At 66.7% G+C, this 23,729-nt stretch overlaps 2 protein-coding genes across 2 annotated transcripts in view; one reads left to right on the top strand and one right to left on the bottom strand.

Moving 5' to 3' along the window:
* The window catches only part of ERCC2 (ERCC excision repair 2, TFIIH core complex helicase subunit), an 18,944-nt gene extending 5,832 nt beyond the window's left edge, over positions 1 to 13,112 (top strand). The window contains exons 7-23 of the mRNA XM_044989216.1: positions 117 to 233; positions 1,519 to 1,642; positions 2,582 to 2,678; positions 2,754 to 2,887; positions 3,391 to 3,559; positions 4,149 to 4,267; positions 8,060 to 8,129; positions 8,255 to 8,324; positions 8,921 to 9,022; positions 9,186 to 9,249; positions 9,842 to 9,963; positions 11,103 to 11,195; positions 11,610 to 11,682; positions 12,016 to 12,086; positions 12,346 to 12,489; positions 12,617 to 12,760; positions 12,874 to 13,112. Of these exons, the coding sequence (XP_044845151.1) occupies positions 117 to 233; positions 1,519 to 1,642; positions 2,582 to 2,678; positions 2,754 to 2,887; positions 3,391 to 3,559; positions 4,149 to 4,267; positions 8,060 to 8,129; positions 8,255 to 8,324; positions 8,921 to 9,022; positions 9,186 to 9,249; positions 9,842 to 9,963; positions 11,103 to 11,195; positions 11,610 to 11,682; positions 12,016 to 12,086; positions 12,346 to 12,489; positions 12,617 to 12,760; positions 12,874 to 12,966 (1,806 nt within the window). The 3' untranslated portion in view covers positions 12,967 to 13,112. The remainder of the gene's footprint in view (positions 1 to 116; positions 234 to 1,518; positions 1,643 to 2,581; positions 2,679 to 2,753; positions 2,888 to 3,390; positions 3,560 to 4,148; positions 4,268 to 8,059; positions 8,130 to 8,254; positions 8,325 to 8,920; positions 9,023 to 9,185; positions 9,250 to 9,841; positions 9,964 to 11,102; positions 11,196 to 11,609; positions 11,683 to 12,015; positions 12,087 to 12,345; positions 12,490 to 12,616; positions 12,761 to 12,873) is intronic.
* KLC3 (kinesin light chain 3) lies at positions 13,111 to 23,729 on the bottom strand. The gene is made up of 13 exons (XM_044989225.1): positions 23,401 to 23,729; positions 21,867 to 22,146; positions 20,680 to 20,907; positions 20,347 to 20,425; positions 16,861 to 17,086; positions 16,442 to 16,529; positions 15,695 to 15,796; positions 15,438 to 15,611; positions 15,036 to 15,135; positions 14,851 to 14,894; positions 14,582 to 14,709; positions 13,939 to 14,011; positions 13,111 to 13,837 (listed from the first exon to the last, which is right to left on the bottom strand). The coding sequence occupies exons 2-13, from the start codon at positions 22,131 to 22,133 to the stop codon at positions 13,766 to 13,768; spliced, it is 1,581 nt and encodes a 526-aa protein (XP_044845160.1). The 5' UTR covers positions 22,134 to 22,146; positions 23,401 to 23,729; the 3' UTR covers positions 13,111 to 13,765.

The raw sequence follows: 23,729 nt of genomic DNA, 5'->3' as shown, positions 1-23,729 counted from the left end.
GGGGCTGAGCTGGAGCAGCTGGGGATGGGCTGGCCCAAGGCCCGGCGCAGCAGTGGGAGGGACATGAGCCTGGGTGGCGCTAGGCCCTGATGTGCAGTGTGATGTGCCCCCCGCAGGAGTTCGATGCCCATGGGCGGCAGGTGCCCATCCCCTTTGGCGTCTACAACCTGGATGACCTCAAAGGGTACTGTCGGCAGAAGGGCTGGTGCCCCTACTTCCTCGCCCGCTACTCGGTATGTGGCGGGCCAACGCTGGGGGGCTGGGAGCTCACTGAACCTCCTCCCCGGGCGGGCAGCAGGGAGCCCAGGCCAGCGCTGCCAGGCGAGGGGAAGGAGCTGTGATGCTGGGTGCGGTTGTGCTCCTGGGCTGGGTGACTCCCCCCTGCTGAGCACAGTGCCAGCCTGTCCTCCAGCCCCGGTGGCTCTGGCCTCCTCTGCCCCCTGGCTGTGACCCAGGCCGGGTGCTCCCGCGCTGGGCCCAGTTCTGCGCTAATGCTGGCCCTGACCCATTGACTGGAGGGAGTCTGCCCCAGGGCGAGTGAGATCCAAATCAGGCTCCTGGCAGACCCAGGGAGGCTGCCCAGGGGCACTTGGGTTGGGCAGAGGCTGAAGCTGGGGCACTGGTCCCCCAGGGCCATGTGTTCCTGAGGAGTCTGAGTGGGGCCAGGCCTGGGCTGGGCGAGCCCCCAGGGCAAAGCAGGTGGCGGGGTCGACAGCCTCCCCCCTGAGCTTCCCCCCAGGGGGCTCCGGGCGTTCCCTTTGCTCAGTGGCCTAGGCAGCTAGAGCAGCCTCAGCCCATCCCACCCAGAGCTGCCTGCCTGGGCGACAGGGCTGTCGAGTGCCTTGCGGCTGCCCGCTATGCCAGCCCGTCCCAACTGCTGCTGTGCACAGCCCTGCTGCCGGGCACGGAGCCTCCCTCTTGCCCGGGGGCTGCTGGCCTGTGGCCCTCCGGGGCTCGCCAGGGAGGTGGTATGCCAACCCGGGGGCTGCTGGCCTGTGGCCCTCCGGGGCTCGCCAGGGAGGTGGTATGCCAGCCCGGGGGCTGCTGGCCTGTGGCCCTCCAGGGCTCGCCAGGGAGGTGGTATGCCAACCCGGGGGCTGCTGGCCTGTGGCCCTCCAGGGCTCGCCAGGGAGGTGGTATGCCAACCCGGGGGCTGCTGGCCTGTGGCCCTCCAGGGCTCGCCAGGGAGGTGGTATGCCAACCTGGGGGCTGCTGGCCTGTGGCCCTCCGGGGCTCGCCAGGGAGGTGGTATGCCAACCCGGGGGCTGCTGGCCTGTGGCCCTCCGGGGCTCGCCAGGGAGGTGGTATGCCAACCCCGGGGCTGCTGGCCTGTGGCCGTCCGGGGCTCGCCAGGGAGGTGGTATGCCAACCCCGGGGCTGCTGGCCTGTGGCCCTCCAGGGATCGCCAGGGAGGTGGTATGCCAACCCGGGGGCTGCCTGTCTCTGGGCCCCGGGTGGGTGGGTGGGGGTGTGTGTGTGTGTGTTCTGGGCATTAACCCTTTTCCCCCCTTTGGTCAGATCCTCCACGCCAACATTGTCGTGTACAGTTATCACTACCTGCTGGACCCCAAGATCGCAGACCTGGTGTCCAAGGAGCTGGCCAAGAAATCCGTCGTCGTCTTTGACGAAGCTCATAACATTGGTAATGGGGGGATGGCTGAGCCTTCGCAGGGGGCGGACAGGATCCGGGGGGGGAGGGGCTGCCTGCCATGTGTGCCGGGTCCCTGCCTGCCGTTCAGTACTAAGGGCCCCTGGTGGGGGCGGCTGAGCCTTTTGCTGGCGCTGCGGGGCGGCTCCATGCCCGGCTGGCTGGCACGCTGTCCCAGCTGGCTATGAATGTGCTGGGCGGACGATCCCTGCACCAGCCCCCTGGGGAACGACGCCCCGCCTGATCCGGGTATGGCTCTCTCTCCAGATGGCTGGGCGTGGTATTGCTCCCATTCCCTGTCACGCCCCTTGGGCTCTCAGGGGAGTGGGAGGGATCAGCTCCCTTCCCATCAACCTCCACTTCATCAACCCCTCTGTGCAAACGAGGTGCCCAATTGCTTCTGTTGCCTCCCTGCTCGGGGCCGTGCAGCCCGGTGCCTGTGTTGGGCCGGTTGGATCCAGTGCCCCGGTGTCCGCTCTCCGGCGTCTGAACGTTTCCTGGTTCAGGGCATCCCTGTCTCCTCTGCCAAGTCCCTCGTGTCCTGTTGTGGCTCTTGGCTCCCGCCCTGCGGCTCTCACTCGGGACAGGACGCTGCTCTTGTCCGAGCCAGTGGGACTGCCCCAGGCCCCGTGCCGAGGTGTCCCTGGGCCCCAGCCTGTCATGGCTGTTGTCCTCAACTACTGTCTGCTCTGGGTCAGGGGGGCGTGTATGTAAAGGCCAGTCCCTGCCCCCCCGTCCCTGCTTGTTACTGGCCCCCACTGGCAGACCTGACCTGTCCTTTCACTCTGCCTGTGGGGCATCTGCCCAGCCTGGTGCTTGTCAGGGGAGTCGGAGTCTCTGCCCCGCTCCCGCCTGGGGTTTAGTCCCTCCCCAAGGCCCCCTGCCCACCCGACTGCTGGGTTCCCCTGGAGACCAGGTGCCCTGTTCCCGCAGACAACGTGTGCATCGACTCCATGGGGGTGAACATCACGCGCCGGACGCTGGATCGCTGCCAGGCCAACGTGACCACACTACAGGCCACCATCCAGAAGTGAGTGCCCTCCCCGGGCCCCCTCCCTGCCCTCCCCACGCCCACCCGGGCTCACGGGCGCTGCTCCCCTTCCAGGATTAAGGAGACGGATGCCCAGAAGCTGAAGGAGGAATACAGGCGGCTGGTAGAGGGGCTGAGAGAGGCCAACGTTGCCCGGGAAACGGACATCTACCTGGCCAATCCGGTGTTGCCCGACGAGATTCTCCAAGGTGGGCCCTGGTAGCGGGTGGGGGGAGGGTGGCGTTGCTGGGGACCAGCACCTCCCAGTGCAAACGGAACTGGCTGGCTGGGGTATGGGCTACTGGTGTAGCTGGATCCCATCCAGCCCCAGGGCAGGGGGACTGACTGACCTTGAGGGCACTGGGGGTGGGTGGGGAGTGGGACACAGAGCCTTCCCCCCACGGCATCACTTCCATTGACTCAGCGACTGTTCTCCCAGGCCCCCTGGTGCTGTACATGAGATGAGCTGGTGTTTCTCAGCCCTCTCCCTGCTCGCCCTTCTGGTCTCCTTGGAACCATGGAGCCTGAGCCCTGATTGCCGGCCACTAGCGCAGGCCCTGCAGTCGAAGGCACGGTGGGCATCTGTGTGCCCCCTTGGACAGGGGCCTGGGGAGGGGTGGGCTGCAGCAGTGGCATGCTCACCCTGGGCGTGCCCCCACGTGGGTGGGGCGTGGGCAGGCTCTGACTCAGAGTGAGGCTCTACCCCTTGCAGAGGCCGTGCCTGGGAACATCCGGACAGCCGAGCACTTCGTGGGCTTCATGAAGCGCTTCCTGGAGTACCTGAAGTCGCGGCTGCGGGTCCATCACATGGTGCAGGAAAGCCCCCCCTCCTTCCTCAAGGACGTCTTTGAGAAGGTGTGCATCGAGCGCAAGCCACTGCGGTAAGCAGCTGGCCTGCCTCTCTGCCTTACCTGGCCTGCCCCGCTCTGCACCCCTGCCTGGCCTGCCCCTCTGCTCTGCGCCCCTGCCCGGCCTGGCTTTCCCTGGCCTGCCCCTCTGCACCCCTCCTTGGCCCAGCCTGCCCCTCTGGTCTCAGCACCCCTCCCTCGCCTGGTCTGCCGTCTGCTCTGTGCCCATACCCTCCCCACTTGGGCACTGCCCACCCGCCCCCTGCCATGTCTTCCCCCTGGAGGCGCTGGCACTCCTCCGATATGGGCACACAGGTCTCGCAGCACCCCTTGTCGTACAGGGTTTGAGTTGTTGAATCTCAGCCCCCTCTTGGCTGAGCTGCTTCCAGACTGCCCATGTGGGGTGCCATGGAGGTGCCTGTGCTTGGCGCTGCCCGGGGCCACTGGATGCCCTGTGCTTTGCTCAGCCCGGCTGGCTCTGCAGCCACACCAGGCTGGGAGTGGGATCAGCAACCCCCCTGCAGTGTGTGGGGCTGGAGGGCAGATAAAGGGGCGTCTCCTCCCCCGGAGGTAACATCCCCCCCACTGTGGTAACCCCCTCGACCTCTCGTGCCTGCCGTAGGTTCTGTGCCGAGCGGCTGCGCTCCCTGCTCCGCACGCTGGAGATCGTGGACATCGCTGACTTCTCTCCCATCACCCTCATCGCCAACTTCGCCACGCTCGTCAGCACCTACGCCAAGGGTAAGGTGCCCCGCCCCCGGGAGCCAGGACTTCTGGTGTCGCTCGTGCTGTGGCCTCGGCCTGGTGGCTCCCCCTTGGTTTCCAGGTCAATCTGAGAGGCTTGCAGGGAGTTGAGGCTCACAAGCACGTCCTGCTCTGAGCGTGAAGCCTTCAGGCTGCTGCTGGAGGGAGAGGGGGGCACTGGCACCAGCCCGGTGCTGCCACTGAGAGCTCTGTTCCTCGGTGTCATGGCTGGGTTTGGGTGATGGCCCTTCACTGAGCTCCTCTTGCAGGGTTGGGGTGGCAGCAGCGGCTGGTGTCTACAGTAGGCGTCAGTGAATCTTCCGAGTCTGGCTGGGTGCCCCACCGATGTGCCGGAGTCCCTTGGGTGCATGCTGGGTGCACAGGGGGGCGCTGGGCTGCGTTTGCTGTCGGACTGCCCAGGAATCCCAGATCGGCCGCGGGGCCCTTCTGTGCCTGGCTCCACGGGGCCCAGGCCATTCTTTCCCGCAAACAGGGCTGTTGCTCATCTGGGAGCAGGCGGAGGGAGCCGCAGGGGGCCTGGCAGAATGTGGGGCTCCCCGTGCCAGGCCTGGGCATGTGCCGTAAGCACAGTGAGAGAAAGCCTTGGCCTTCTCGGCCCCTGACCGGGCGCCCCTCGGGAGCCAGCAGGGGGCTGTTTGGTGCCAACCCCCAGCGCGTGGCTCCTGGCTCACACCCCACAGCAGCCTGTCCCCCAGCCAAGGAGCCAGGGCCTCTCCCCAGGGCTCCCCTTGGCCCCTCCTTCCTTGGGGGAGCAGCTGTGGGTCTCAGGGCCCTCTGGGGAAAGGGGAACACCAGGGGGTTGCAGATCTGTCTGGGCCAGGGCATGCTGGGGAGGGGAGGGAAGTGGGGCCAGCCGTGTGTCTGGGCCCATGGACACCAGGCGAGGGGCCGGGCCCGTGGACGGGGGGCTGGGGCCAGGGGGCTGGGTGTGCCCTGGCCTGTGGGGCGTGAGGCGTCTCTCTAGACCGGCGTGCTGACGTGGCAGTGGAATATAAATACCACATACATTTCTTAAGCGTTCAGCTGCGGGGATGCAGCAGTTTCAATCCTCTTAGTGCTAAGCAGCTTGCTCCCCTCCCAGCACGTGGACTGGGGCCTTCCCTTATGTGGCGGCCCTGTGGGCCTGGCTGGCACAGACGCTTGCAGTCCTCCCAGAGCAGCACAAAGCAGCTGGGCCTGGTGGGCACCTGCCCCTCTCCTAGCGCTGGGAGTGGAGCCCGGGGAGGGGGTGAGCAGGTGGCAGGGTAGGAGGGGGCAAGCAGGGCCCAGGTGCAGGGGGCGAGTGGAGCCAGGAGTGGGAGGGGGCAAGTGGGGCTGGAGGGGGTGAGCGGGGCCTGAGTGCAGGGGGTGAGCAGGGCTTGGCTTTCCTGCTCGTTCGTATCTTTGCCTGTCACGCCAGGGCCAGGTTCCCAAATGCTCAGTGGCTGTGTGAGTTCAGCGGGGGGGTTGCAGACACCACTGCAAATCTGGGACAGTAGCTGTTGTCACTTGCTCTCCTGTCTCCGTGGTGCCCCCGGCGGGCAAGCTGGGTGAGACCGGATGGCTAACGGGAGAAGCCGAGCAGCGGGGCCCCAGCTCCTGTGTGGGTCTCCAGCTACACAGGGGCTAGGGCATTCCTGGGGCAATGCAGACCAGAGAGGGGCTGGGTCACCCCTCCCCTGCAGACTCGGCTGCCCCCTGATGCTGTGCTGCTGTGGCTTCCGCCTGGGCCGCTCACAGCCAGTCTGCCGGTCGCACCTCAAGTGTCTGTTCCAGCAGCTCTCGCCCCAGCAGGCTGTCGGCAAACGCCAGCCACACTGACTCCCGCCGGCCTGGGTTACCATTGCAGGGTGACCCTAGCTCACTCCCACTGGCCTGGGTTACCATTGCAGGGTGACCCTCGCTCACTCCCACCGGCCTGGGTTACCATTGCAGGGTGACCCTCGCTCACTCCCACCGGCCTGGGTTACCATTGCAGGGTGACCCTCGCTCACTCCCACCGGCCTGGGTTACCATTGCAGGGTGACCCTCGCTCACTCCCACCGGCCTGGGTTACCATTGCAGGGTGACCCTCGCTCACTCCCAGCCCCAGATGTTCCCCCCAAACGTGTTCTGCACAGTCCAGCCCTCTCCTGGCTAGTTCAGATGTGTTAGGTCTGTTGCTGCTCTAAGGCAGGGGTGGGCAAACTATGGCCCAGGGGTCATATCTGGCCCTCCAGCCGATTTAATCTGGCCCTCGAGCTCCCGCTGGGGAGTGGGGTCTGGGGCTTGCCCTGCGCCCGTGCTCCAGCCAGGGAGCAGGGTTGGGGGCTGCTCCATGTGTGAATGTCGTGGCTCTGTGTGGCCCCCGGAAGCAGCGTCATGTCCCCCCTACTCCTCCTACGCATAGGAGCAGCCAGGGGGCTCTGCACGATGCCCCCACAGCTCCCATTGGCCAGGAACTGCAGCCAATGGGAGCTGCATGGGCAGCACCTGCCCCTGCCTCCGCGTAGGAGCCAGAGAAGGGACATGCGGCTGCTTCCGGGAGCTGCTTCCCACACCCCAATCTCCTGCCCCAGTCTGGAGCCCCCTCCCACACTCTGAACCCCTCAGTCCCTGTCTGGAGCACCCCAACCAGAGCCCTCACCCACTCCTGCACCCTAACCCCAATTTTGTGAGCATTCCTGGCCCACCATACAATTTCCATACCCAGCTGTGGCCCTTGGGCCAAAAAGTTTGCCCACCCCTGCTCTAAGGGGATCAATATACAGCAGTCTGCTGCCTCACATGGTGGTCCCTGCCCAGTTCCCAGCCCTGGATTGGTTCTGATTAACATGTTTATTTAGCTACACGGAGGCAGGTTTTAAGGGAGCACACGTCCAGGGCATTGAAGTCAGAAATGGTTATAAGAGAACGATAAACCTCTTCCTAGCACTGCAGCGTAACAACCTAGCCTGGGGGTCGAGGTGGGCTCCCTTACCACGGGCTCCCAGTGTAACTGCTGGACAAAGTCCCAGGCCAGGATCTGCTGCCCAAGTTCAGCGGCTCTTCCTTCGGTTCTCTTCGGGGGAAGTGGGAGCGGAGGACGGAGCGCTGCCTTTGCCCCTCCCTTTCATAGTTCAGGCCCCTGTTGAAAAGAATTTTCCTGAGGGTTACCCCGGCAAAGGTCATTCCCAGCGCGATGACGGAGACCAGGAGCACGGTGGTGACAGAGGTTCCTTGCTCCTGTTTGCTAAGATGTAGATCTGTTTGCTACTGTCCACTGCCTTGCCAAAGGTGGCCACTGGGCAGGGGATGACACCTGGCTACAGGCATTAGCTTCTCCTTTGTCCTTGAGAAACGGGTTTACCCATTGCCCAGGCGTGTCTGGGAAACGCTTCGGTCCTGATTTCAGCCTCTGTTCATAGCTTTACACGCAACGTTGCTACACGTTTCCCCACGTTTGTGACCAGCGAGTTACTAGTCTCCAGATACCTCACAAGGCATGTTTGGTACAAAGCTCCGTACAGTGGGGTGCAGGGAGTGAATACGGGGGTGCAGCTGGTCAGTGTGTGTGTGTGGTGACCCCAGCAGAGCAGCAAGGGGCGGGGAATTGAGTACAGGGGTGTGCCCCAGCCTGGCACGATTGGGGGTGAGATGTTGAGCCGTCCAGCTGAAGCCACTGCAGGTGGTGCTGCTAATCAGCAGCTCCCTGCCACCCGGGGGGGCGGGGCGCATCTCAGTGGTGAGGGGAGGTGGGAGCCTTGTGGGACGAGGAACAAAGGGAGATCCCGACGCCTCGCTGACTCCAGAGCTCTGACCCCTCTGCAGGCTTCACCATCATCATAGAGCCCTTCGACGACAGGACCCCCACCATCGCCAACCCCATCCTGCATTTCAGGTGAGCGGGCGGGGGAACAGGCGTGGAAAGGCCATGGACTCTGGTGAGCGGCGGGGGGTGGGCAGGCTTGCACAGGGGCCGCTGTTTGCTGCCCACCCCCCAAGACACTCGTCCTGTCCTTCCAGCTGCATGGACGCCTCCATCGCCATCAAGCCAGTCTTTGAGAGGTTCCAGTCGGTCATCATCACCTCGGGGGTAAGTGGCAGCCTAGCGCGTGGCTCCTGGGCCGGGGGCGGGGAGCTGGTGTGGCGCTGGGCCTGGGACGTCTTGCAGCTGTGGCTGCTGGGGGCACCGGTGATTGGCCGTTGCTCCACACGGCGGCTCTGCTAGAAACAGCCCTTCCCATTCACCGGGTGCTTCTGCCTCCCCCCACCTGGTGCATTCAGGGCTGCATCTCTGGTGTGTGCCACGACTTGGGCCAGCCTGGCTTCTCCGTCCCCTGCAGAGCCGGCCTGGCCTGGGCATAGGTGGGAATTCTGAGGGTGCGTGGCTGGAGCCCTCTGCTGCCCTGGCTTGCCAAGGGCCCATGGGCTGGGCTGGTGACCCAGTGCTGCGAGTCCAGCTTGGCTCCCACGTGTGTGTGGGGACCCCCCAAACCCTGGCACTGCATGTGGGTCACCCTGAGAGCAGAGCCCTGCCCTGGCACAGCAGAGACACTCGAGCCGTCTGTAGCTGGCATCTCTGCTCAGCCACCTCCTCATATCCAGGCCTTTGGAGCGAAGGTCCCATGGGCTGAGTGTCTGGTGAACAGCAGCCCCCCAGCTCATGCTTCACCCCATCTCCCCATGTAGACGCTGTCCCCGCTGGATATATACCCCAAGATCCTGGATTTCCATCCTGTTACCATGGCCACTTTCACCATGACTCTGGCCAGGACCTGTCTCTGCCCCATGGTGAGTGGGCGGCTGGGCTGGAGTGGGGTGTCTGCCGAAAGCTCCATGCTCCCCCCGTCTGGCAGTTGCTGGGCACCTCTGAGCCCCGGCTCTCCTGGGAGCAGCTGGGCCCAGCTTGGCTCTGGGCCGGGGCCCACTTGCCAGCGTCCTGTTTTCCTTTCAGATTGTGGGGCGAGGAAACGACCAGGTGGCCATTAGCTCCAAGTTCGAGACCCGCGAGGACATTGGTAGGGCTGCTACAGGGCGTTAACCTGGGGGGAGGATGTGGGCGCCACCCTGGGGCATGGGCTCACTCTGGAATCACCTCTCCTCTTCCCAGCTGTGGTGATAGGCTGCCCTGCCAGGGGCTCCCCCCGCGGCTCCCCTCTGCCTTGGCCCTGCGGGCAGAGTTAGAGTCCCCCAGTAACAGCTTGGGCTGTGGGGGCTGTAGCAGCAGCCGCTTCCCTTGTTCTGCCAGGGGCTGCTGTGCCAGAATTCAGGGTGCAGGGGTGACCTGTGTCATATGCCCCCCCAGGAGGGAGCAGGGCAGTGGGCGCCAATGGACCACCCCCCGTGTGGTGTGACAGCTGTCGGCCTTCCTGGCCAGGTGACTCAATGCAGTTCCAGGCCTGTGGCCCTTCCCCCATGGCCGCCTTCTACCACTGGGGAGTTGAACATGTCCCCCCACCCCCGTGAGCACTGGCTGGGACTGCCCCTAGCATGGGCCAATGGGGGGCCAGATCTCAGCTTCAGTCCCTGCCCCACCGCTGTGTGGGTGTTCACCCCCAACCACGGCCCATCTGGCTCTGGCCCCATGAGACCCTCCCTGCCCGTTCGCAGCTGTGATCCGGAACTACGGCAACCTGCTGCTGGAGATGTCTGCGATCGTGCCCGATGGCATTGTGGCCTTCTTCACCAGCTACCAGTACATGGAAAACATCGTGGCCTCGTGGTACGAGCAGGTGTGTACAGGGGGGCCAGTGCGGGGCTGGACGCAGAGGTGCCCTGAGGTCTGGCCAGTGCTGCTGGAGTGGCTGGCGGGAAGGGTGGCCTGGGAGGCAGTCGCAAGGGATTTCCCTGCTCCACTTCACTGCCAGAAATCCCAGACTTGTCTGCAGAGAGGGTGCCTGCTGCTGGCCCTGCCCATTCCCTGCCCACACAGCTGCTGCCATAGCCACTGCCCTGCCAAAGAAGCCCAGCTGGTGTGGAGACAATGTGGCAGGGCAGCCGGCGGCACAGCCCGCGGGCAGGGTGTGCGCTGTGGGCACGCTGGCTGAGCAAGCTCCGTGTTGGGGGTTCCTGGGCTGAGTTCTGTTAATGCCATGAACTCTGGTGCCTAATGGGCACTCGGGCATCTGGGATCCAGACCGGCCCCTTGCCATCCCGGGAGAGGAGAGATCACAGTGCGACACCAGGACCCTGCCAGCCTGAGCGGGCGGATGGATGTCACAGCTGTGTGCTGCTCATGGAATGCAGGCAGGAAAAGGCCCTTTAAAGGATCCAGCAGGGAGTGGCTGGGAAGGGCCCTGGCTGTGTTAGCCGGCTCCCCGCGGCAGTGCCCGCTGCTGGCGGGGCAGGAGCCGGTGGGTTCGTCCTGACCTCCGGTCCTGCCTGCTCTCAGCCGTAGCTGCCTGGCCGGGCACTGAGCCACAGCGAGTCTCTGGGGAAGCAGCTTCTCTCCAGGCTCATCTCCAGCCGCAGTTCTCCTGGGACTCCCTGCCAGTCTCCTGGGTGAGGCAGCTCCAGGCCGCACCCTTCCTGGCATGGTGCGCTGGCATCCCGCTCCCTCAGTCAGGTCCCCCATGGGACTCGACTCCACCCCTCTGAGAGGGAAGGGCAGGGGTCGCCCCTCCTGCTCCCCATTGACCCTTCTGGCAGGGAGGAGTGCAGGGTTCCACAGCAGCACCTGCCGGTGCCTGTCGGGTTTGGTCTCCAGCCTGTGATGCAGCAGAGCCGCCCGTGGCCAGATGCTGCAGCCCCTGCCGAAGGGGAATGTGCTGCTCTCCCCCACAAAACCGTGAGTGGGACTGGAACCTGCATCTGGCCCTGCCGTGGGTCCCAGCTGAGCCCCGGTGTCTGACCCAGGCTGCTTTCCCCACAGGGCATCCTGGAAAACATCCAGCGCAACAAGCTCATCTTCATCGAGACGCAGGACGGGGCCGAGACCAGCATGGCGCTGGAGAAGTACCAGGAGGTGGGCACTGTGCCAGCACCCGCCCAGTCCCGGTGCTGGGGAAGGGAGGGGCTGGCCCCTGCGGGCTCGGCGCAGGGCGTGAGGCTGCAGGTTGGGATGGAGCGGAGCAGGCCGGTTACGGCAGTGCGGCTCTGCTGCAGCACCCGTGCTGGCTGAGCCCTGCCCTGCTGCCTGGGGAGGGCCAGGGTGCTCCCACTGTGACAGTTCTCCCTCATCTCCCGAGCGCCTGAACCCCCCGGGGCTGGAACACAGCAGCTGGACTGCGCCGTGTCCCAGCGGGGGCGGATGGAGACTCCTGGGTTGAAACTGGCCGTGCCCGCTCCTGGACTCAGCCCTAGCTCTCCCCTGCGCAGCACTGGCTGGGCCGGGGTGGAGGGATGATCCCAGCTTGGCGTGACCCCTGTTTGCACACAGGCCTGCGAGAACGGGCGGGGAGCCATCCTGCTGTCCGTGGCCAGGGGAAAGGTGTCCGAAGGCATCGACTTCGGTGAGTTTGCTTGCCGGGGAGTGCCAGTGTGGCCCTGCCCCAGCCCCCCTGCTTGGCCTGCTGCTGTTTGGAGGTGCAGGACCTTCTCAGCGCCCTCTGTGCAGTGGGTAACGCTGACCTGAGCACAGCTCTTCCTGCTCCCAGCCTGTACGACATGTCCCCGCAGAGCTCGCTCTGGGTGCCGGGGCAGAGCTCGGTGGGCAAGGTGCCCTCGGGCCTGTCCTTGCTGGCAATAGCTTGGGCTCGGTTTCTGACCACAGGGCCCCTCGCGTGGCACCTGCCAGGGGTGGCGTGAGGCAGGGTGGCAGCCTGACCTCTGATCTGCCCTTGCAGTGCACCACTACGGGCGAGCTGTGATCATGTTCGGCGTACCCTATGTCTACACCCAGAGCCGCATCCTCAAGGTGAGCTGGGACCCAGTGCACTGGGGGGGGAGGGAGGGGGCGCAGAGATTATCCTCCTGAGAGCGCAATGGGGATCAGCCTACAGGGCTCTGCGGGGGGGGAGAGGGGGTGCAAATACAGGATTGGCACAGGGGGTCCCCGCCCTGCTGCCCCCTGAAGTTGAGGTCTATAGCAGGAGCCTCGTGGCCCAAGGCCGCGTCCCATCCACTGCAGCTGGTCAGGGCAGGTGTGTGCCACAACCCCGCTCTTGCCCCCTCAGGCACGGCTGGAGTACCTGCGGGATCAGTTCCAGATTCGGGAGAACGACTTCCTGACGTTCGACGCCATGCGGCACGCGGCGCAGTGCGTGGGCCGGGCCATCCGGGGCAAGACAGACTACGGGCTCATGATCTTTGCAGACAAGGTGTGTGGGCAGGTGGGGCAGGGCGGTGGGCACTGCAGGACGTGGCTGCTGAGCATGCTCACCCGAGGGGGAGCTCTGGTGGGCAGTGGCCCCACAGCTCAGGGTTGTCTGGGTCTCTGGTTGGTAGCGTTTTGCCCGGGCAGACAAGCGGGGGAAGCTGCCACGTTGGATCCAGGAGCACATCACGGACGCCAACCTCAACCTCACGGTGGACGAGGCCGTGCAGGTGGCCAAGTACTTCCTGCGCCAGATGGCCCAGCCCTTCCACAAGGTGAGCGCCGTCCTGTGGCAGTGGGAGGTGGGGCTGGTCCCAGCCCTGGAGGGGGGAATTGGCTGTAGGCTCGGTCCGGGGCGCTGCTCTCACAGGCTGTGTGGTTTTGGCAGGAGGACCAGCTGGGCCTGTCCCTGCTCACGCTGGAGCAGCTGCAGTCGGAGGAGATGCTCCGCAAGGTCGAGCAGATCGCGCACCAGGTGTGAGCCGGAGCAGCGGCAGCCACACGGGCGAAGAGCTGGCGGCTGGCTCCAGCGGCAGACGGGTTGGTCCTGCCGCCAGGGCCTTGCTTGGTACTGGCTTTTATACTCAAAGTGACTGTCTGGGACTCAGCAATAAAGACCAGGACAGAGCCCGTGTGCTGTGAGATCACCCTGCCCCAGCCACTGCGAGCCAGGAGACCACGACAGAAGGGTGCTGGGCCTCTCCTGCTGCCCGGGGGTGGGATTCCCCCAACCCGCAGGATTTTAACTGGGGGGCTAGGGCCCTGCGCTACACCTCTGGTGTGGGGGTCCCTGGCCTGGGTGGTAACAGTGCCGGCCCACTGCCTCCCAGAGGGGCTGGGGGAGCTTTTCCTCCTGCGGGGGTTGAGGCCTGACAGAGACCCAGAGCCAGCAGTCGCCAAACACCTTTATTCACGTTGTGCTTGTTCTGCTCTCACCTACCATGTCCTATAAATAGAATAAATAGCGAGCGCTGGCCCCTGCAACCGAGAGGGGAGTTAAGGCAGCTGGAGCAGGGCCAGGCCGAGCCCCGGGGCATCCTGAGAAGGAGCAGCTTGTGCTATGGAGCCAGAGCAGCCCAGTAGGGGGCAGGCACCAGCTTGGTCTCTCCTAGTTGAGGGGGGCACATTCACTGCATCCAGTGTGGGGGCTGGCTGGGCTGCAGCCAGCAGTGCCCCTTGCTCTGTGCACTCTGCTCCCTGGAGGGTTAACGGGCAGGCTGCGGGGGGGGGCCGGGAGCAAGCAGAGCTGAGCCTCCAGCTGGCCTGGTCATGCCACTGCCTCAGCCCGCACTGGAGAGGGAGCTGCTGGGGGAGAGGTTCTGGCTGCTGGCGCTCAGGTTCCTGCTGGGCACCTGTGGAGAGGAAATAAAGGGGAGCCGGGAGTTAAGGGGTCCTGGGCCAGGAACCCTGCTGCTGGGCTTGCAGCTGCTGGGGCCCTGGGACCAGTTCTCACCGCTGGGGAAGCCGCTGGCACCGGTGGCCTCTCACCCACATGCAGGATGTTCAGGGAGCTGGCGCGTTTCATCCTGCAGGGGAGAGCGTGAGGTGAGCAGCCGGCGTCGCTGCATGCGGGCAGTGCACCGGTTCTTGCCATGGGGCTAGTCAGCCTGCCTAGGACAGGCCAACCCAGCGCAGGGGCTGGAGCCTTCGCAGCGGGGCACTGGCATTGCCAGGTGTTAAAGCAGCCAAGCAAATGGCTGGGAAATGGGCCCTGCTAGAGCTGGCTGCTGAGGGTAACCCCAGGCAGAACAGACGCGGGGTCTGACGGGTCCCCCCACCCTCCCAGGAAAGCATTTGCACTCTGCCAACCCAGGGTCACCCCCATGGACTGGATTAGACACTAGATCATAGCTGGGAATGGGGAGTGGTCACCCCCTGGGGCATGGGGGTCCTGTGGGGCTCTGCTCTTGGCACACAAACTAGTGCGGTAACTAGCGACGGGCCGGGGCAGCTGCCTCGGGCCAAGGAGCACTTCAGTGGCCAAAGGCAGCTATGCCAGTGGGCACCAGTGACCCTGGCAAGGACATCGGAGCCTGGTAGAGCGCAGGGGGACAGCGCTGGGGCTCTCACTGGCGCTGGGGGCAGGAGCCCCTTACCCAGGGTTGGGGTCAATGGTCCGGATGCTCTCGCCTTTCAGCCGGGAGACGAGCTTCTCGCTGCCACGCCGGATGGACTCCCGCAGCTTGGAGAAGGAGCTGCTCCGGCGCACGCTGCCCATGGCATCCTGGGGGAAGACAGGAGGGAGCTGGGGTGTGCACAGCTCCCAGCAGGGAGGGGCTGCAGCCCCCCAGGCCGGCTAGTGCCCCTGCTTGGCTGACTCTCTGGGCCTGGCCCCTCCCCACCCTGCACGGGCCCTGGTGCTTACCTGGCTCAGGGGGTCTGCACTGCTCTGGCCTGCTGCGGGGTCACCTGGACGAGAGAGGAGATTAAGAGAAACCGCACCGAGCCCCTGCCCCCCTCCCCCGGCAATAAACCTGCCCCTGAGAAAGCCCCCCCCCCCCCGAACCCCATGCTGGGGCATAGCTCAGCCCCGGTGCTGGGTGGCCTCACCGTGGTGGACAGCTGCCCGCTCCTCGTCATGTGAGGTGAGGATCTCCTTGTACAGCTCCTCGGCCTGCTGGTACTTGCCCTGCTTCAGGTAGGAGGAGGCCTGGCGGGAAGGGGAGTGTTACCAGAGGAGCCCTCATTCACCCAGCGCCCCCCCAGGGCCGGATTTCCCCCCCTCAAAGGCCAGACCACGGAGCAGGGGCAGTTTAGCCCGTCCTGTGCAGCAGCACCCACACGTGCTGCAATTGCTGAAAGCCCCCCAGCCAGCCACCAGGGAGCCCCCCAGTACCCCAACCCCTCCCCCAGGGGCAGTCATGGGCCCTTCCCCCACCCCTAGCAACCCTCCCCCTCCCCCCAGGGGCAGTCATGGGCCTTCCTCCCCCGCCCGTAGATCTCCCCCCTCACCAGGTTGTTCTTGGTCTTGGCCACGTTGGGGTCGTGGGGGCCCAGCTGGCTCTGGTAGATGCGCAGCGCCCGCTCGTAGTACCGCTCCACCTCCTCGAACTTGCCCTGGTTCTGGCACAGCAGCGCCAGATTGTTGAGCTGCTTGGCCACGTCGGGGTGCGTGGGGCCCAGGACCTGCCCGGGAGGGGAGGGAGAGCGTCAGGGCCGGGGCCGGGCCAAGGGGCTGTGGCTGGCAGCGCCCGCCAGGGCGGCCTTACCTTCTCGCGGATCTCCAGCGCCCGCTTGCACAGCGGCTCCGCTTCCTTGTACTTGCCCCGCTTGCCATACAGCACGGCCAGGTTGTTCAGGGTGGCGGCCACCTGCCAGGGGAGGGGGCAGCGTTAGGGCCCAGATGCACCGGCACGGACGCGCGTCTCCTTCCACCACAGACGTGCCACAGACACCCTTCCACTCCCAGCAGGGGGCGCTGGCTGATGGGGGACTCCAGGCTACTCCAGCCCCAGCTCTCCCAGCAGGGGGCGCTGGGGGGGGGCAGGGCACTGGCTGTGTGAGGAGCTCCCAGCTACTCCAGCCCCACCTCTCCCAGAAGGGGGCGCTGGGGGGGCAAGGCGCTGGCTGTGTGGGGAGCTCCTGGCTACTCCAGCAGGGGGCGCTTGGGGGAGGGGGCAGGGGTGCTCATGGGGGAAGCTCCAGGCGACTCCAGCCCCACCTCTCCCAGCAGGGGGCGCTGTGGGGGGAGCTCCTGGCTATTCTAGCCCCTCCCAGCAGTGGCGCTGTGGGGTGCGGGGCAGGCTGATGAGGGGCTCTCCTGCTGCACTCTGTGGGCAGTGGCTGGCGATGGACCCATCTCTCCAGAGAAGGATTCAGGGCCTGTGCCTGGAAACCCTGCTGGACTCAAGAGCCACTGGGATGGGGGAGGCCCCCCCCCTTTTCCAGCAGCCCTTACGGGACCCACTGTCCCAGGATATCTGATCCAGGGAGCCCCCCATCCCCCTGGCACTCACCGCCGGGTGCTCCACACCCAGGGCCTGCTCCCGGATGTCCAGAGCGTCGTTCAGCAGGTCCGTGGCCTCCTTGTACTTGTTTTGGTCCCTGCAGCAGGGCAGAAAGCAGCGGTGTCACCCAGGAGCTCGGCCCACCCTCACTTCACCTGGATCCCCGGTCCCTGCCCAGATACCAGCCAGGCCTGGGACCCTCCTCGCCCGCGCCACGTGCCGCTAGCCACACGGGACAAGCCCCAAGTCCTCTGCCAGCCTCTCTCTGCACATGGCGCTGCCAGTGTCCTTCAGTGCTGGAGGCGGCTCTGCCACATGCCTGGCTGAGGGTGTCTCTGAGCCCCGGGGGGCTGCACCGTGCATCAGCCAGGAGCCCATGGGGGAGGAGACGCGAGGCCTGGCCCTGCCCCGCTGGCCGCGGCCCTCACCTGTACACCAGCGCCAGGATGTTGAGCATGGTGGCCACGTCAGGGTGGCTGTGCCCCGAGCTCTTCTCCAGGTCCTCCAGCGCCTGCTTGCAGAGTGGCACGGCCACCTCGTAGCGCCCCTGTGAGGCGTATTGGATCACCAGGTTGTGCAGCGTTCGCAGCCGCGCCGGGATCTCGTAGCCGCCCTGCTGTGCTGCTGCCATGGCTGTGCTGGTCGGCTGGCTCCCTGCGGAGAGCGCCAGTGAAGGGAGGCGCCCGCGAGAACCAGGACCCGGCAGCCGCCCTGCGCCCAATTCAGGGCCAACCCACCAGGACAGAGCCAGGGTCAGCGCCCCTCCACCCCCAGGGCCTAGCACAGCTAGGGGAGTCGGGGCAAAGACCCCCCTGGCAGGGTGCCCCTCACCCAGCTCCCCAACTGATAGGGCTGAGTCAGCAGAGGCCTCCATGCCTCAGGGCTCCCTCCTCTCCCCCCAGGGCCACCTTCTCCCCCCCCGACTGACCCACCTCTCCCCACCATCCCGACGCTCCTCTCACCCCAGGCCCCCTTCCCCTCCTACACCCCCCCCCACCGACCCCACTTCTCCCACCCTCACTGACCCTCCTCTCCTTCCTTCTCCTCTCCCACCGGGTCCCCTTCCCCTCCCACACACCTACCCCCACACTCCTCTTGCCCCTGGGCCGCCTCCTCCCTCCAGCCCTCTCATCCCTGGCTCACTGCCCCAGGGTCCTGGACTCCGCAACTGGAGCTGGCTGAAACAACGAGGAGTCCTTGTGGCACCTTGGAGACGAACTAATGTATCTGGGCATAAGCTTTTCTGTATTTTTCACTCCGTGCATCTGACGAAGTGGGTTCTAGCCCACAGAAGCTTATGCCCAGGTACATTTATTAGTCTCTAAGGTGCCACAAGGACTCCTCGTTGCTTTTGGTGATACAGACTAACACAGCTCCCACTCTGAAACCTGGAGCTGGGTGGATGCTCCAGTCTCGGGGGCTGGGCTCCGGGGGCAGGGGCTCTGTAAAACCCCACGGGGGGAGGCAGTAAAAATGGTAACCCCCTTGGTGCCAGGAAGCAGCTGTCTCTAGGGGTGCGGGCAGGCGAGGGGTGCCACGGGGAACATGCAGAGGAGCCCATCTGGAGCACATCCGCCCCTGCCTAGGGGTCCGGCTGGCTGGGAGCCCCCAGGGTTTGAGGCAGACGTGGGGCTGCTCGGTGACGGGTGGCGGGGACAGCTGCGGGGCATCACCACACAGATAGGCCGGCTCAGGCCGTGGGGGGCTGTAAGAAAACCATCCGGAAGGTGGCCCGGGGGTGGGAGTCACCCCACTGCAAAGCCTGGGGGGCTGCTAAGAGCCGGCGGGTGGCTGGGGACGGCCTGGGAATGGCTGGGTAGAGGGACTCTCTGGCGCAGGCGTCCATCGCGTGTGAGGAGACGCTGGGCCTGCCCAGGCTGGGATGGGGCGGGAGGGCGCACAGGAGGCCGGGCAAGGCGGAGCAGGAGCACAGCATGGGCAGAGTGGGCCAGAGCACAGGAGTGCAGGGTGGGCCGGGGCGAGTGCACAGGAGGGCAGCACAGGGCAGGAGGGCAGGCAGCACAGGGCAGCAGCACAGGTGGGGTGGGTGCACAGGAGGGCAGGCAGGTGGGTAGCTAGGCCAGGCAGGTGGGCAGCGCAGGGCAGGAAGACAGGCAGGGCAGGTGAACAGGTGGGCAGGCAGCATGGGGCAGGACAGGTGAGGCGGGTGCACAGGAGGGTGGGCAGACAAGATGATGGCTAGGCCAGGCAGGTGCGCAGTGCGGGGCAGGAGGACAGGTGGGGTGGATGCACAGGACGGCAAGCAGGCAGGCAGGTGGGTGGCTAGGCCAGGCAGGTGCACAGTATAGGGCCGGAGGACAGGCAGGGCGGGTGCACAGGAGGACAGGCAGGGCGGGTGCACAGGAGGGCAGCACGGGGCAGGAGGACAGGCAGGGCGGGTGCACAGGAGGGCAGCACGGGGCAGGAGGACAGGCAGGGCGGGTGCACAGGAGGGCAGCACGGGGCAGGAGGACAGGCAGGGCGGGTGCACAGGTGGGCAGCACGGGGCAGGAGGACAGGCAGGGCGGGTGCACAGGTGGGCAGCACGGGGCAGGAGGACAGGCAGGGCGGGTGCACAGGAGGGCAGCGCGGGGCAGGAGGACAGGCAGGGCGGGTGCACAGGAGGGCAGCGCGGGGCAGGAGGACAGGCAGGGCGGGTGCACAGGAGGGCAGCTCGGGGCAGGAGGACAGGCAGGGCGGGTGCACAGGAGGGCAGCGCTGGGCAGGAGGACAGGCAGGGCGGGTGCACAGGAGGGCAGCGCGGGGCAGGAGGACAGGCAGGGCGGGTGCACAGGAGGGCAGCGCGGGGCAGGAGGACAGGCAGGGCGGGTGCACAGGAGGGCAGCGCGGGGCAGGAGGACAGGCAGGGCGGGTGCACAGGAGGGCAGCGTGGGGCAGGAGGACAGGCAGGGCGGGTGCACAGGAGGACAGGCAGGGCGGGTGCACAGGAGGACAGGCAGGGCGGGTGCACAGGAGGGCAGCACGGGGCAGGACGACAGGCAGGGCGGGTGCACAGGAGGGCAGCACGGGGCAGGAGGACAGGCAGGGCGGGTGCACAGGAGGACAGGCAGGGCGGGTGCACAGGTGGGCAGCACGGGGCAGGACGACAGGCAGGGCGGGTGCACAGGAGGGCAGCGTGGGGCAGGACGACAGGCAGGGCGGGTGCACAGGAGGGCAGCGTGGGGCAGGAGGACAGGCAGGGCGGGTGCACAGGAGGGCAGCGTGGGGCAGGAGGACAGGCAGGGCGGGTGCACAGGAGGGCAGCGTGGGGCAGGAGGACAGGCAGGGCGGGTGCACAGGAGGACAGGCAGGGCGGGTGCACAGGTGGGCAGCATGGGGCAGGAGGACAGGCAGGGCGGGTGCACAGGAGGACAGGCAGGGCGGGTGCACAGGAGGGCAGCGTGGGGCAGGAGGACAGGCAGGGCGGGTGCACAGGAGGACAGGCAGGGCGGGTGCACAGGAGGGCAGCACGGGGCAGGACGACAGGCAGGGCGGGTGCACAGGAGGGCAGCACGGGGCAGGAGGACAGGCAGGGCGGGTGCACAGGAGGACAGGCAGGGCGGGTGCACAGGAGGGCAGCGTGGGGCAGGAGGACAGGCAGGGCGGGTGCACAGGAGGGCAGCGTGGGGCAGGACAGGCAGGGCGGGTGCACAGGAGGGTGGGCAGACAGGCAGTGCTTTGTTCCCACCATTACCATTAAACCTCGCTGGTGGGAGCAGGCGCAGGGTCGCTGCCCTCCCGATGGCAGAACCGCGGGGCTGAGCCCGTTGGACCCACTGGGTCAGCGCCTGGGCAGACAGCAGGGAGCCTGGGGGGCACTCACAGAGCTGAGGGCAGCGAGCCAGCCCTGAACCAGCAGCCTACAGCCCCCACCCCACAGCCCCCCTGCCTGGGGCTCCCCCCCCAGCACGTACCCTGCCGCTGCTCATCCTCGTCGCTGGCAAACAGGGAGGCCAGGCTATCCTTCCGCCTCTGGGCATCGTCCTTTTCCGGCTGAGGGGACAGGGGGAAGGCAGCTGGGGCTGAGCATTCCCACCCCACAGCCCAGCACCCCCCATGCCTGGGCTCCCCTGACCACCCCCCATTTACACCCACGTGCCCCAGAGATCTCAGCCCCACACTCCTCCCTGCCCGAGGCTTCAGCCCGCAAAGGTGGGGACTTAGATGCTGTGCAGCCAGGGAGGGGGTCTGGGCCGCACCTGCTCCTCTCCCTCCCCCGCCCCCCAACCAAGGGGGTCTGGCCGCACCTGCTCCTCCTTGGGGTCATACTGCTTCAGCTGGTTCATGAACTCCAGGTGTTTCTTCTCCTCCTCCAGCTGCGCCACCATCTCCTCACTCTGCTGCAGCCGCAGCTGGGTCCCCGCCAGCTCCTCCCGCAGCCACAGGTTCTCCTGGCAAAGCCTCTTCACCTGCGCCCGCAGCTTCTGCTTCTCGGCCTCCAGCGCCCCGATGTGGGACGACAGCGCGATCATCATCTGGGCAGGGCAGGGCACAGCTCAGCAGGGAAACCCCCTGCCTGCCCCGCTGGCCACCGCACAGCCCAGCCCCACCCCCCAGGAGAGACTGGGATGGCCGGGAGCTCCCCACAGCCAACCTCCTGCCCCACAGCCCAGAGCGCCCACTGCTGGGAGAGAATGGGATGGCTGGGAGCTCCCGCCACAGCCAGCGCCTCTGCCCTGCTTCCCACAGCACCCCCTGCTGGGAGAGGCCCATATAGCCACCGCCCTGCTCCATCCCCCACAGCACCCCCTGCTGGGAGAGGCCCATATAGCCACCGCCCTGCTCCAGCCCCCACAGCACCCCCTGCTGGGAGAGGCCCATAGAGCCACCGCCCTGCTCCATCCCCCACAGCACCCCCTGCTGGGAGAGGCCCATATAGCCACCGCCCTGCTCCATCCCCCACAGCACCCCCTGCTGGGAGAGGCCCATATAGCCACCGCCCTGCTCCACCCCCCACAGCACCCCCTGCTGGGAGAGGCCCATAGAGCCACCGCCCTGCTCCACCCCCCACAGCACCCCCTGCTGGGAGAGGCCCATATAGCCACCGCCCTGTTCCATCCCCCCACAGCACCCCCTGCTGGGAGAAGCCGGGACTGGGAAAGCCAGGAGCTCCCCCCACAGCCAGTGCCTCTGCCCCACTCTCCACAGCGCCCCCTGCTGGGAGAGGCCAGGGCTGGCTTATCTGGGAGCTCCCCCCACAGCCACCGCCCTGTTCCACCCCCCCACAGCACCCCCTGCTGGGAGAAGCTGGGACTGGAGTAGCTGGGAACCCCCACCACAGCTAGCACCACTACCCTGCCCCGCCCCAGCACCCCTTGCTGGGAAAGGTGGGGCTGGAGCAGACCCCCAGAGCCAGCGCTCCTGTTGCCAGACACCCTTCCCTTGTTGGCAGCCCCTCTGCCGCACTGGGGCGCTGGCACAGCACAGACAGTACCTTCGCCTCGCCAAGCCCCAGCTCAATCCCCTCCAGGGACTTGCGGACGAGGTCGTACTTCTCCTCCAGGAGCTGCAGGGCCTGGCTCCCCGGGGGCTCCTCCTGCCCATGGCCCTGGATCAGGGCTTCCTGCAGCCGCTGTGAGATGCCCCTGTTTTCGCTCCGCAGAGCCTCCAGCCCCTTCACCACCTGCCGCGTGCCAGCGATGATGTCATCTGCCGTCATCCTCCCCGGCTGGCTCTCGCCGACCTCCACCATCAGGGACATGGCACAGCTGAGCCTGCAGGGAGAGGGCGCCCTGAGCACTGGCATCCTCCGCCCCCGGCGGCTCCTGAGCCCATCTCCCACGCGCCCCTCAGCCCTGGAGCTGGCAGCCCCGCTGGTGATGCTGTGGGTGAGCGACCTGCCCAAAGGGGGGCATCCATGGCCGGGGCAGGGAATAAGCCTTTGTCCTTCCAAGTGTGGACCTGGGGTTGATCTGTCTGTGCAGTGCAGGGACAGGCACCTCCAGGGTGACCCATGTCTCCAGGGAGGCTACTTGGGGGTGGGGCTGACACAGCGGCACTGGGGGCAGCACGGTAGGCCGGACAGGGGAGCACGAGGGAGGAATCCAAGCTACAGAGGAGCAGACACGTTCCTGACTCAGCCTTGGCTTGTGGCCGCAGGGACCACGACTCGCCACCGCCGATGCCCAAAGGCTTGGGGTGACGTGGGGCGAACCCAAACAGGGGCGGGGCCCAGAGCTGCAAAGGGGTGGAAGGGCCCCAGCTTGCTCACAGCTTGGGGAGGGAAGGGTGCACGTTAGGTGCCGCGTTCCTCCCCGCCCCAAGAACTGGTCCTGCCAGCCTGCACTAACCGGCCCGGCCTGCAGCACAGCGGGCGCGGCGCAGTCACCAAACAACATGCACGGGCAGGGCACACGGGTGAGCAGCACACCCCACCTGTGCACCGGCACAAACACCAGATGCACCCCGCACACCAGCCACTGTGCACACAAGCACGGCACACACATGCCCAGCCACAGCCTGGCACGTGCCTGTGCCCGTGTCACACACCCCCCCGGCACAGGTGAGTGCCAAGGTGACACGCACTGCGTCCCCCCTGCCGGGTGTTGTACACACACCTACAGAAGTGCAACATGCACCACGTGCCCCAGCCACAGGGCACGCGCGCACACACAGACTCCACGCGTGTGCACACACAGGGTGCTTGCACAGATGCACGGGGGCCGCGCACGCACACACACGGTCCATGCACAGACACCCGCACAGGGGCGGGTTCCTGCGCACACTCACGCACCAGTCCCAGCAGGGCACAGACACCCGTTGGCTGCGTGCCCGCCCCGCACGGCTGCACGCTGGAAGCACGGACACGCGTGGCGCGCACGGCCCGCGGGCAGCCGCGGGGGCTCCGACCTGCGCGGCCGGTTCCCCGGGGCTGCCTCCGCACCGCGTCCCGCCGCGGCCGGTCACCACCCGCCAGGCGCGTCCCTGGAGCCCAGCGCCGCCGAGCCCCCAGCCCCACCGGGACCCACCTGCCAGCCGGGCCGGAGCATCCGCCGCCTGCGCCGCGCCCGGAGCCGCTGCCCTCCCGCGGCTCCTCGCTCACCTGCCGCTGCCATGGGCGGCACCCACAATGCACCGGGCTCCACCCCCTCCCTGGGCCATCTTGGGCGGGGCGGCCCCCCCACGGCGGAGGGGAGCGGGGCAGCGGCCGGGCTGCAGCGCGTGTCCCCCTTCCCCGGGGCCGGGCCTGACCCCAGCGACGCCCCCGGACCAGGGCCCTTTGAGCTCCCTGCGGTGATCTGGGGGCTGCCAGGAGCTGCTGTAAGTTAGAGCAGCCCCAGGGTGGCGCTGCCTTCTG

This window comes from Mauremys mutica, chromosome 15 (assembly GCF_020497125.1).
Source record: "Mauremys mutica isolate MM-2020 ecotype Southern chromosome 15, ASM2049712v1, whole genome shotgun sequence".
Lineage (NCBI taxonomy): Eukaryota > Metazoa > Chordata > Testudines > Geoemydidae > Mauremys > Mauremys mutica.
Note: the sequence above shows the minus strand (reverse complement) of the source record. Positions and strands in the feature narration are given on the sequence as shown.